The sequence below is a fragment of the Rana temporaria genome, chromosome 13 (genome assembly GCF_905171775.1).
Source record: "Rana temporaria chromosome 13, aRanTem1.1, whole genome shotgun sequence".
NCBI classification, from domain to species: domain Eukaryota; kingdom Metazoa; phylum Chordata; class Amphibia; order Anura; family Ranidae; genus Rana; species Rana temporaria.
The window spans coordinates 9,024,499-9,038,144 of NC_053501.1; the positions used below are offsets into that span (position 1 = coordinate 9,024,499).

General features: G+C 46.6%; 1 protein-coding gene across 1 annotated transcript in view; it reads right to left on the bottom strand.

Annotated features, from left to right (window-relative positions):
* Positions 1 to 4,391: 4,391 nt before the first annotated feature.
* NRDE2 (NRDE-2, necessary for RNA interference, domain containing) overlaps positions 4,392 to 13,646 on the bottom strand; it is a 40,002-nt gene continuing 30,747 nt past the window's right edge. The window contains exons 9-13 of the mRNA XM_040333168.1: positions 13,060 to 13,446; positions 10,233 to 11,113; positions 8,051 to 8,189; positions 6,857 to 6,928; positions 4,392 to 4,642 (exon numbers count right to left, since the gene is read on the bottom strand). Coding sequence (XP_040189102.1) covers positions 4,517 to 4,642; positions 6,857 to 6,928; positions 8,051 to 8,189; positions 10,233 to 11,113; positions 13,060 to 13,446 — 1,605 coding nt within the window. The 3' untranslated portion in view covers positions 4,392 to 4,516. The remainder of the gene's footprint in view (positions 4,643 to 6,856; positions 6,929 to 8,050; positions 8,190 to 10,232; positions 11,114 to 13,059; positions 13,447 to 13,646) is intronic.

The window sequence follows — 13,646 nt, forward strand, 5'->3', positions numbered from 1 at the left end:
ACCTGTGGCTCTCAAGCTGTTGTGGAACTACAAGTCCCATAAGGCATTGCAAGGCTGACCGCTACAAGCATGACTCATACAGACAGAGGCGTGATGGGACTTGTAATTCCCCCCAGGTTGAGCACCCATGTTATAAAGCAAAAATAAATATGAGCTGTGATTAGGAGATAACAATGACATTCCACAATGCAGAAATGCAAACACACAAAATAAAAAAACACTTCTTTGATTGGTATGGTTTTTCTCAGACTTGGCCTTAACGATGCTCCTACAATTTCCCATGATCTTGATTGTAATGTGTAACCATGTTTTTATTTTAGAACGTTTTATGGTAGTAATACTCTGCATTAAATTCCCCCGATGAAAGGACTGAAAACGCGCACACGTTTCAACATCAAAGGAACCATATACACATGCTCCAAATCTGCATTTATTTTTATGTACCTCGGATTGCGGTTAACGAGCGTTTCGCAACACGAGCACTGTATTTTAAAAAAAAAATCTAACTTGGTTTGCGAGTGTTGCCTCGCAAGATTTAGGCCAAAGCGGTGTGCAGTACCGCGTTTGGCCTGAGGTGGGCGCTGGAGCCGATCGGCGCCGTTCGGAAATGCACGGAAAGGCCAGAGGACAGCTCGGCTGATCTTGGCAAACCTCGGGAATGGAGCCTTTCCGAGGTGTCCTTGGGCCTTTCTGGACGTTTCCGAGGCTCTCTGGCACCCCCCACCTCTGGCCGCATGTGGTATTGCATGCCATTGAAGTCAATGCGGAAAAAAAAATATTTTTGTTTCTGTTGACTTCTATGGGGAAACTCGCTTTGATATGCAAGTACTTTGGATTACGAGCATTCTCCTGGAACGGATTATGCTCATAATCTGAGAGTTCCACTGTAATTGATACATGGTGATGTATGCATCATATTTTTTTATAATAAAATTTCACTTTTTTCAGTCTTTGATCAGCTGCCCTTAAAGTCTCGAAGACCTGTAATGGGGGGCACTCTTTTTATATATATATATATATATATATATATATATATATATATATATATATATATATATATATATATATATATATATATATATATAACAAATTCTCATATCGGGATGTTGGCAACAGCTGGGTCTCTTTTGGTGGATTCATACAATTATCTATAGTGGTTTATGCCAGGGCTCGACAAAATCCAGGCGCCAATTGCGACAAGAAATTGTGACCTGGCGCCGGCCGGCGATCGTTGCAATACTTTCTGTCACACCGTATTTGCGCAGCGGTCTTACAAGCGCACTTTTTTGGGGGAAAAAATGTATTTTTTTTTAATTAAAAAAATAAGACAACAGTAAAGTTATCCCAATTTTTTTTTATATTGTGAAAGATAATGTTACGCCGAGTAAATTGATACCCAACATGTCACGCTTCAAAATTGCGTCCGCTCGTGGAATGGCGACAAACTTTTACCCTTTAAAATCTCCATAGGCGACGTTTAAAAAAATTCTACAGGTTGCATGTTTTGAGTTACAGAGGAGGACTAGGGCTAGAATTATTGCTCTCGCTCTAACGATCGCGGCGATACCTCACATGTGTGGTTTGAATATCGTTTCCATATGCGGGCGCTGCTCACGTATGTGTTCGCTTCTGCGTGTAAGCTCGTCGGGACGGGGCGCATTTTCGGACTCCTAACTTTTTAAGCTGGCTCCTAGATTCCAAGCAAATTTGTCAAACCCTGGTTTATGCCCTTGTTTCACACCTGTCCTGTGGGTGCATTATAGCTATTGAATGCTAAGGACTACAATCCCTTCCCCCTTTTTTTTTCATATTGGACAAACCAAATGCCAGCCTTCATGCTTTTTGTGCGTCCTCATAGTTATGGCAGCTTCATGGCATGCATTGCTTTGCTGGCGCTGTCCTGTGCCCCGCATTGGCCAGCCCTTTGTGGGTCTGTAGTTTTTGTTCCCTATGGCCGTGAGACATCTTTGTAAATGTTTGATAATTATTAAAATTTTATTTTTTAGGACAGAACGAACCCTTTATCTATCCAGCTTGATATTAAAAAAAAATAAAAAATACAGCCAGGAGTGTCGCCACCCAAAAAGCGCAAATGCATCTCATATGACTCCTCCCACCATTGCTTTCATTATTACAACCACCATTCTCATGCCGCATACACACGACCGTTTTTCGGAGTTCTAAAAAAAATTACGTTTTTTTTTTTTTAATGTCATTAAAAACGATCGTGTGTGGGCTTCAGAGCATTTTTCGGGTTCTGAAAAACGGGAAAAAATTTTTTCGAACATGCTCTATTTTTTTCACAAAGTTTTTAACATTGTCGTTTTTCGGGTTGTAAAAAGTGGTCGTGTGTGGGCTTTAACGACGTGAAAAATTTGCGCATGCTCAGAAGCAAGTTATGAGACGGGAGCGCTCGTTCTGGTAAAACTAGCGTTGGTAATGAAGTAAGCACATTCATCACGCTGTAACAGACGGTAAAAGACGATTCACGCTTTTCAAACACGAAATCAGCCCAAAGGGTGGCGCCATCCGCATGGAACATCCCCTTTATAGTGCCGTCGTACGTCACCGCGCTTTGCTAGAGCATTTTTTTTTCAGGATCGTGTCTAGGCAAGGCCGTTTTAATGATCGGGTTGAAAAAAAAAATAGTTTTTTTTTCTAGAGCCTGAAAAACGTTGTTCTTTACAACCCGAAAAATGATCGTGTACACGCAGCATCAGGATAAGACCCCCACGTAAGCCGGCTAAAACATCAGAAGCTTCCAGCTGGGGTGTACAAAGGAACCATAACCGTTTGTGATGGTTAACTGTTGTTTTGATTATTATGTTCTGAACTATATGGTTCTTTTTTCTTTATGTCTATCTAGAACACTTGCCCAAAGCTCCTGAGGAAGCACCGAGGCACGCAACATGTAGAGCAAAGCAACTTTACACCGTATCCACTTCCACCGACCCTTTATGGACACAAGTTATCGTCTTTCAATAGACGCTTGCCTATTATCAATACGAGGTTACAGTGGTTTTGTAGTTATGTTTTTTTTATTCCTCTTAGGCATTATGTTTAATGTGATTTTGTTGATGTATTACATTTTTTTGTAATAAAATAACATTTTTATGAATACAGGTACATGTGCCTATAAAAGTCCAAATTCTTTTTCCTATTCCTCAAAAAAAAAAAACAGCCTACTGCTTGTATCAGGACAGAGCTCTTGAGAGGAGAACCGAAGCAGAGGGGCTGTGATGTGCTCAGGTAGATGTGTACAGCACCCGGCTGGCTCCTCCCACCAGCCATGATCCGCTTGCAATGTGTCAAGTAGCACAGAGGCTGGTGTGGGGGTATTAATCTTCAATAATACGTTGACTTTTATGCTTTGCTTGAGTTTTATGAAAATTAGTAGGGCTGTGGAATTTAGAGATTAATTCCTCGATTAATCGTAAATTTTTTGATCGATCAAAATTCGTTTGATCGGCACTAGTGATGCAACGGATCGTAACTGATCCGTGATCAGAACGGGTCACCATATGCGGATCGGCACACCGCGTGATCCGCGGAGCTCCGCTGCTGCCTCGTCATAGGAAAGGCCGCGGCTTTGGCCTAGCAGCCATCTCGGTCCACCCGGCGGCGGCCTAGGTGAGCCTAGAGCGGCGTGCTGATGTAATTACTCGGCCTCAACTGCTCATGTTCAGCTGGCTTCTCTGGCAAGACTTAGCAAGCACTAATCTTTCTATACAGTGGGGGGGGGGGGTGTCTGGATATTGCAGTGGGGGGGGGGGGGGGGGGGGAGAGATGTCTGTTGATATTACAGTGGGGGGGAGATATGTCTGTGGATATTACAGTGGGGGGGAGATAGGTCTGTGGATATTACAGTGGGGGGGAGATATGTCTGTGGACATTACAGTGGGGGGGGGGGGATGTCTGGATATTACAGTGGGGGGGGAGACGTCTGGATATTACAGTGGGGGGGGAGACGTCTGTGGATATTACAGTGGGGGGGGGGGGGACGTCTGTGGATATTACAGTGGGGGGGGGGGGGGGACATCTGTGGATATTACAGTGGGGGGGGGGGGGACATCTGTGGATATTACAGTGGGGGGGGGGGGAGACGTCTGTGGATATTACAGTGGGGGGGGGGGGAGACGTCTGTGGCTATTACAGTGGGGGGGGGGGGGGGAACGTCTGTGGCTATTACAGTGGGGGGGGGGGATGTCTGGATATTACAGTGGGCACTATATATATATATATATATATATATAGTGGTGATCCGAAAAATGTATGTGCGTTATAATTAATCGATTTAAAAAAATTGATTAATCAAACAGGAAAATTTTAATCAGCAACAGCCCTAGAGATTAGGGAATAAGAGTTACGAAGAAATATACGAGACACAAACATATTCCATATACCAAGCTGCTGAATCACAACAACCCGGGTAGATTTATTTTTATATAAATAGGATACTTTTGCTCTATATAAAGTTATTGTAAAAAGGGATTTTTGCTGCAACACGCATGGATAATTAATCTTCTAATAGTAAGTCCAGCTCTTCCAGAGGAAGGCGAATTCTCAGCTCTTTTTCTGTCATCAGATCAACAATCTCCTGCAACTGCTCAGGAAAATACTCCACGGCATCCATGTAGAGCACCTGGGGGGGGGGGGGAGAAGGAAGAACGTATAACACCTGAAAAGGACCAGTAGCAAGAAAACCATGCTCAAAAATTCAAGAAAAGCATGCAACGAATGCTCAAAATACATGGAAAGCATGCGCAGAAAACAAGGAAAGGCACGCGCACAATACAAAGGAACTTTTTACTGCTACAAAATCGTATACTGTGTATATGATGTGAATGACAACAAAAAATAAATAAAAAATTGGTACAAAAATGGTAGTATTCACGAGGGGCCCGGCGTGGTCAGGCAGTAATGTGAAGCTTGGCCATATCTGTTGGCTGTCGCTCTGAGCCACCTACTAGAGTCAGGGATATGCAATTAGCGGACCTCCAGCTGTTGCAGAACTACAAGTCCCATGAGACATAGCAAGGCTCTGACAGCCATGACACCCAGAAGCATGATGGTACTTGTAGTTTTGCAACAGCTGGTGGTCCGCTAATTGCTTATTCCTGTACTAGACAAAGGGATCATCTTCCACTCAGATCTGAAATACAGGCGTAGAGGTCTCATGGATTGGTGTTTGCACCACAAGCCTTGAGCGTAGGCCCATTTGAGTCCCTTCTCTCTGGTAAGCCTTCACACAACCGGTGGTGGCGGCATTGTTGTTTTTTTCCACTCAACATTGACATCACAAGGAACACGATCTCCTCTCTGGATCTAGCGCATTACTTTTCCTCACCACTCCTTTATGGAATTCTCAATTCACGACTAGGGATGAGCTCCGGCGTGTTCGCACAGTGCACGTGCAGAGCCCGCCATGAAGTCGGCACGGCGCTGCACTAATCACAGGCAGGGAGACATATTCCCGGTGCTCGGCTGCAGAGATCGGGAAATGTCTCCCTTGCCTGTGGTCAGGGCCGCTGATGGGGGGGGGGACCACCAGTCCTCCTGTAGGGGGCCCCAGGCACACAGGGGAGGGGGGGGGGGCCAAAACACCAGAGAGAAGGAAGGGCAATTACAGGATGCCCTGTGTGACTCTGCAGCAGCTGAAAACCGGTATCACTTCCTCCCGCCAACTTTCAGCTGCTGCAGGGAGAGACACAGACAACTGTCGGCTTCCCTGTCCCGTTAAAAAAAAAAATAACCCTGTATTGTTTTAATCCCTTGTTAAAAAAAAAAAAAAAATTGGAAATTTTTTAAATAAAATCATTTTAAAAAACATTTCAACTTTTTAAAATTATAAAATGTTTTTGTTCAAAAAATGTAAAAAAACAATAATAAAAAAAAAAGGGCCAATTCCCACAGCTTTTCTGTTATCTTTGTGTCCGCCAAGAATGATTTTAGTATATTTATTGTGAAAATGTTGTTTTGATATACCGTATTTATCGGCGTATACCGCGCACTTTTTTGCCCTGAAAATCAGGGCAAAATCGCAGGTGTGCGATATACGCCGATACCCGCGCCGAGTTTGAATACTGCGCCGGCATATACCGAGCGCAGTACACTCGTGTATAGTCGGGCAGTCTCGGCTCCTCTCGCGCTTACGTACAGGACGTGAGCGCGAGAGTAGCCGAGCCTGCCCGACTATACACGAGTGTACTGCGCTCGGTATATGCCGGCGCAGTATTCAAACTCAGCGCGGGAAACGAGCGGGGAGGACGCCGCAGAAGGACGCCGGACCCGACGAAGAGGACACCCGAACCAGACGATGGACGCCGCGCAAGACACCAAAACTGTAAGTACAAAAATCTTTTTTCCACAGGAATGCGGGTCCACTTTAGGGGTGCGCGCAATACCCCGATAAATACGGTATTTAAGGAGGGCCTGCCAGGTAGGCTGTATGGGGCCCCGAAATTTCTAACAGCAGCCCTGAGCGCCGTGCAGACTTCCTGGCGGGCTCTGCACGTGGGCTGTGCGAACATGCCGGAGCTCATCCCTATTTATGACATATTAACTCCCATAAGATACCATATGGACTTATAGAGTGTTTGAGCTTTGCGTTATTCACATTACTGTACAGTTTTTGCACCAATTTATTTTTATTTATTTTTTGTGGTCATTAAATTGATTTAATTATTTCCTGAAGTCACTGGGACAGGGTATCAACAGTGTTCACCAAAAACTGCTGGTCTGTGTTAGCAGCACCACTGATGTTTTCGATATGGTGGGTGAAGGAAGGGAAGGTGGGGGGGGGGGGGTTCCGGGGGGGGGGTGTTATGGGGCTTGGTGGTTTTACACAGTTTCTTACCTTAGCCCATGGGCAGCTCTGTATTGCTTTGTAGAAGAGACCTCGTCCCCTGTCACCATGTCCCAAAGAAACCTGCAATGCAAAAAATAAATAAAAAACAAGGGGCCAGATTCACGTAGCGCAGCGGATCTATAGATCCGCTCGATCTACGTGAATTAAGATCCGCTCCCGCAAGTTTAGGAGGCAAGTGGCTAATTCACAAACAACTTACCTCCAAACTTGCGACGGCGGATCCTAAATCCCCCGGCGGAATTCAAATTCCGCGGCTAGGGGAGTGTACTATTTAAATCAGGCGCGTTCCCGCGCCGATTTAAATGCGCAGGCGCCGTCCGCGAAATTTCCCAGGGTGCATTGCTCCCACTGACGTCACTAGGACGTCAGTGATTGCGACGCTTACGTAAACGACGTCCGTCCGTATTCGAGAACGACTTACGCAAACAACGTTAAAAAATTTAAATTCGACGCGGGAACGTCGGCTATACTTAACATTGGCTGTGCCTGATAAAAGAAGGGGTAAGTATACGACGGAAAACCGCTACGGAAACGATGCAAGAACACTGCGACGGGTCCGCGTACGTTCGTGAATTTGCGTATCTCGCTGATTTACATATTATTTATCGTAAATCAGCGGGAACGCCCCCGGCGCCATTTTTAAATTGAAAAAAAAGATCCGACAGTGTAACACTGTCAGATCTTAGCCCGATCTATGCGTAACTGATTCTATGAATCAGGCGCATAGATAGGACCAGTTTAAGTCAGAGATACGATGGTGTATCTGTAGATACACCGTCGTATCTCTTTGTGAATCTGGCCCAAGCAGTCTATAAGTCAGAGTAGGGCTGCAACGAACGATTATTTTCATAATCGATTAGTTGGCCGATTATTGTTTCGAATAATCGGTTAAGTACTTTAAAAAAGTGTGGTGTATAATTTTAGTTAATATGTAAAGTTTAAAAAAAGGCAATTTATTCTTAAAGGGGTTGTAAAGGTAAATGTTTTTTCACCTTAATACATCCTATGCATTAAGGTGAAAAAACATCCGACGGTACACCCCCCCCCCCCCCGAACCCCTGTTTTACTTACCTGACCCCTCGAAAGTTAGATACAGTGAAGATCCACTTTATTTGCTGCCCCCGGCTTTAAATAATACACGTATGGCACCTAGAGAAGTAGAGGGGTCCAGGGACAACTCACCGTGAAGTGCAGGTACATCCTCCAGAGCAGCACACATCGGGACCCCCGCTCCGTGACCACACAGTGCTCAAACAAGGCCTTGATGCGATTGGACAAGCCAGTCTCTGGGAATAGTGTGTGCGCCTCTCTCACGTCCACCCTGCAAAACACAGACAGACTCAAGTCGCACAGCCCTGTGTGTTCCCAAAATGCATTTCATTCATCAACGGGAGGATTGGCACTTTTTTTTGACCCATTATCCATTAATATTGAAAACATAATATCTGAAAGTCTGACAAAAGGGACGGGTTTTTACAGACTATAATCTAAAACAGCCATGAAAGAAGAAGAAAGAAGGACCACAAAACCAACATTGTTTCCAATATCTGCCAATCAGGTTTCACCTTTCATTTTATGTAGGGATGCATCGATGCCGGTGCCAAGCATTTGCGAGAGTATCAGTACTCGCCCAAATGCTCCGGATACTTTGCAGTGCGATTTGTGCAAATACAAAATAAATGCCCGCAGGCGACACTGCAAAGAATGGCACGTGAGCTGAACAGGAATGCTGTGCGATCCCTGTCCGAATCGCATGGGATTTCCCCGAACGCGCGCGCGTGCGTGTATATACATATAGTATAGCTCTCTCGCTCTCTCTCTATAGCTCTCTATAGCTCTCTCGCTCGCTCTCTATAGCTCTCTCTCTCTATAGCTCTCTCTAGCTCGCTCTCTCTCTGTAGCTCGCTCTCTCTCTGTAGCTCGCTCTCTCTCTGTAGCTCGCTCTCTCTCTGTAGCTCGCTCTCTCTCTGTAGCTCGCTCTCTCTCTGTAGCTCGCTCTCTCTCTCTGTAGCTCGCTCTCTCTCTCTGTAGCTCGCTCTCTCTCTCTAGCTCGCTCTCTCTCTGTAGCTCGCTCTCTATAGCTCGCTCTCTGCAGTTAAAAAAAAAAAAATGTAGAACTCAAAGTACATACGAGGCCACTTGCCAAATAATCTACATAGGTGTCCTGGTCCGTGGATGATGGCAAATCAGGGCCGTTGGAGGTGCTCACAGGGACGGAGGAGGGGGATGTAGAGGCGGTCCCGCCCCCAAGCTGACATCACTTCCACCCTACACCCACGGGGTCCTGGAACTTCTCCCCCTAGCGGCCCTGATTTGCCATCATCGACGAACCAGGACACCCATGTAGATTATTTTGCATGTGGCCAGATATGTACTGCGAATTCTAACTTTTTTCTTTAAACTGCCCATTAGATGGCGCTTTTACCCTTCTATATACACACACACACACACACACACACACACACACACACAAGCAGTGGGGGAAACCTCATGCAATTCGGACAGGAATTTGTGTGGACGCCAGGGTCGCCATCAGGGGGGTACAGGCATTACACCTGTAAGGGGCCAATGGACCCCAGGGGCCCGGCTGGCCGCCTCTCTTTTTTTTGCATTACACCTGTAAGGGGCCTGACGGTCCCCAGAGCCCCTTACAGGCCCAGCTGTCCCCCCTCATGCTTTTTTTTTTTTATTGAAACTTTTTTTGCATTACACTTATTATTATTAGAGGTGTGGAGAAAGCCTCTTGAGGGGGCGAGCAGGAGAGTCAGGACGCCCACTAACACACAGCTCATTTCTCTATCTGCAACGTAGAGAGGGTCCTGACTCTCCTGTTGTCCAAGGGAGGGGGCGAGCACGACACTCCACACCAGGGAGAAAGCCTCGCATTACTGTGTGGAGTTACAGACAGAAGAACAGGAAGTGAGGATTTCTCTGAAGAAATAAGGACATTTAAAAGCAAAATGGAAGGATGAGGTAAGTGAAGGAGGACTGCACTAAGGTAAAGGAAGCTATTTAGGGGGAAAAAAAAATTGTACCTTTACAACCCCTTTAATGGATGGGCCACTCCTGGGCAGGCTGAATTTATCAAGTTGATCAATCGATCAACTCGAGTACAACCAGCCTGCCAGATTCAGCTGCTATAGCCGCTAGCGATGATCAATGTCTTCTTCTCTTCAGCAAGTCATGTCTCCCTCCAGTACAGCAGATTCATTCAATATACCAGAGCAGGATCAGAATGATTGAAAAAAAAAGGAAGAGGAAGAAGAAGAGGAAGAAGGAGGAAGAAGAAGAGGAAGGAAGAAGGAGGAAGAAGAGGAAGGAGGAAGAAGGAAGGAGGAAGGAGGAGGAATATGGTCTGGACTACCTTTGAACAGATTCCTGCAGCTTTTTCCTATCTTGCTCCGCCCGAATGGCGAACAGATATGGCTCCAGGGCATCCGACGTCCTCCTGACCCCATCGACGAACCTCCTGGCTTTGCTGATATTGTGAGACCTGCTCTCAGTCCGGATGTAGGAGTTCCACAAGGCGACGTTGTTGGGATACAGCCGTAAAGCATCCAACAACGCGTCCCTGAGAGGCGCCCGCGGGCACACGCCAACCTTAATGTGATGTGTGAACAAGTGAATTTGCATCAGCTTCACGGCCTGCAGAGGGCTGTACGAGTCCTGCGATTCTCCACACCCAGCTGCAGGGGGCGACAGCGAGCCAGTGACCTGCCTGAACACTGCAGCGGCAGCCTCCATGCTGACAGTGAGGTATTGGAAAAGTGCATAACACCCCGTTAAGGTGACCAGCGACGCAGAGGGCGGCGAACTCAAGCTGTCCTGCAGAACGCGCTCGTAGGTTTTTCGGGCTTTCAAAATGGTAATAGACTGAGTAGGTCCATTATAGGGTTTGTAAAGGGAACTTTCTGCTAGGCTGGCCAGGATATGAACCGCTCGAGACCCCCCACCCCCCTCCAAAGGGTCCAATACCCCCCCTTCCAGCTCTGCATACAGTAGACAGAGGTTGCAGAGTTCTTGGTCCTTTAACCCTTTGCCTCCCGCCAGGCTGATGGCCGCATCGAACACCTTCCTGGCCTCCTCAGTGTTCCCCAGCAGCCACTCCAGGAGGGCGTATTCCTTCCACAGCGCCAGGCTGTTCCGGTTCCATGGCTCTTTCAGCAGATTTTTGGCAAGTCTCCTACTCCTCTTCCCCTGGGATTTAAGCTGCTTCTTCCTCTGTGTTCCAATACACTGGACAACCTGGAACAGCAAAGAACGAAACGCGTCACCCAGCAGTCATATACAGGCTGATGGAAAAAACACGAGCAAGCTTGGCATGAATATGTACCAGAGTGGATAAAAAACACGATTAAAAAAAAAAAAATGTTTTAGTTTTTTTTTTTTTTTAACCTCTTCAGGACCGGACCAATATGCTGCTAAATGACCCAAGGGGTTTTTACAATTCGGCACTGCGTCGTTTTAACAGACAATTGCGCGGTCGTGCGACGTGGCTCCCAAACAAAATTGGCGTCCTTTTTTCCCCACAAATAGAGCTTTCTTTTGGTTGGTATTTGATCACCTTTGCGGTTATTATTTTTTGCGCTATAAACAAAAATAGAGCGACAATTTTGAAAAAAAAATTCAATATTTTTTACTTTTTGCTATAATAAATATCCCCCAAAAAAATATATACATTTTTTTTCCTCAGTTTAGTCCGATACGTATTCTACCTATTTTTGGTAAAAAAATAAATCGCAATAAGCGTTTATTGATTGGTTTGCGCAAAATTTATAGCGTTTACAAAATAGGGGATAGTTTTATTATTATTTTTTTTTTTTTTACTACTATTGGCGGCGATCAGCGATTTTTTTCGTGACTGCGACATTATGGCGGACACTTCGGACAATTTTGACACATTTTTGGGACCATTGTCATTTTCACAGCAAAAAATGCATTTAAATTGCATTGTTTATTGTGAAAATGACAGTTGCCGTTTGGGAGTTAACCACAGGGGGCGCTGTAGGAGTTAGGGTTCACCTAGTGTGTGTTTACAACTGTAGGGGGGGTGTGGCTGTAGGATCACTCGATCGATGCAGCCGCCACAGTGAAGCACAGTGAAGCCGTGTTTACATACGGCTCTCCCCGTTCTTCAGCTCCGGGGAGCGATCGCGAGGGGGCGGCTAGAAACGAATAGCCACGCCCTCGTCCCGGATCGCTCCTGAAGCCATGGGAACCGGCGCATGTACGGGGGTGGGGGGGGGTCCCGATCGGACCCCGACCCACGTCTAGGCAGGGACGTACAGGTACGTTGATGTGCCTGTCCGTGCCATTCTGCCGACGTATATGTACATGCGGCGGTCCGGAAGTGGTTAAATCAGATTTTGTTTCTTATTTGAAATCTGATTTTGTTTCATTTAAATTGTGAGGCTACAGATGGGCATTAATCAAGCTGCATTCATGGCAATGGGGAGGCTGCAGATGAGCATTGATCAAGCTGCATTGATGGGCAATTGTGAAGCTGAAGATGGGCATTGATCAGGCTACATTGATGGGCACTGACCCTTATTTTGCTTTAAAGTTCTTTATTTAAAATTTAAAGTGGGAGGTTCCGCCAAATTCTTTTTTTTAAAAGCAAGCAGCTACAAATACGGCAGCTGCTGACTTTAAAAAAAAAAAATGGGACACTTACCTGTCCAGCGCGCCCACGATGACGTCAGCCGAGGATGAGCAATCACTCGTCCATCGGCTGCACCCGCCGCCATCCTCCGTTAGGGAATCGGGAAGTGAAGTGTTGCGGCTTCACTGCCCGGTTCCCTACTGCCCATGCGCGAGTAGCGCGCCGTGCCGTCAATGGTCCCCGCTCTCTCCCCGGAAGAGTGCGTTTCCCAGAAGACAGCGGGCGCTGCGGGTAGAGGCGTGACTGCCGCAGTACCGTATTCCTGGAAGTGGGTGCAAATACACTCCCCCCTGAAAGGTGCCAAATGTGACACCGGAGGGGGGGGGGGTTAAGGGGAGGGTTCCGAAAAGCGGAAGCTCCATTTTCGGGTGGAGCGCTGTTTTTCTTTCATGATACTTCCCTCTAAAATGAAGGTGCGCGTCACATGCCGATAAACACGGTATTTTAGAATCCTATTTTGCTTTTCCTTACATCCCCCAATCATCTTATAAAGAAATGAGTGATATCTGTCAATTTCAGGTTCCATTACCTTGGAGATTTCGTATTGCAGCCAGCAGACACACAGCGTCATCTTCTCTTGTCCCTGGAACAAGGACATTGCGGATTGGAAGACGTTCTGTATGAAGCGCTCACCTTCCTTACAGTGGCCTATCTGCTGCCTCCCTCTGCTTATCGTGTTGAGATGACCGACTGTACTGACCCCGGCCAGAGGGGCCTCCAATGAAGTCACCAACCTCTCACCGGCCGGCACGTGGTCAAAGAGGGAGAGCTCATCCAGGGCGAGGTAGAGACAAGCCGCAGGGGGCCGAGAGCCGCAGGGGACACCGAGGAACTGCAGGAAGGAAATCATCAACTGGAACTTCAATGCCGGGCTGGTGATCCTGAACATAGACGGTCCGAGGTCATCGAAGAGAACCTGGAACAGGAAACGGCTGTAAGCAGAATCCAGACAAAGATCCCTACAGGAACACAGACAGATAGGGCCAGATTCACGGACGAGATACGCCGTCGTATCTCTGAGAGTATATATGCGGCCGATTCATTGAATCAGTTACGCGTAGATAGCCCTAAGATCCGACAGGTGCAATGGACTTACACCGTCGGATCTTAGGATGC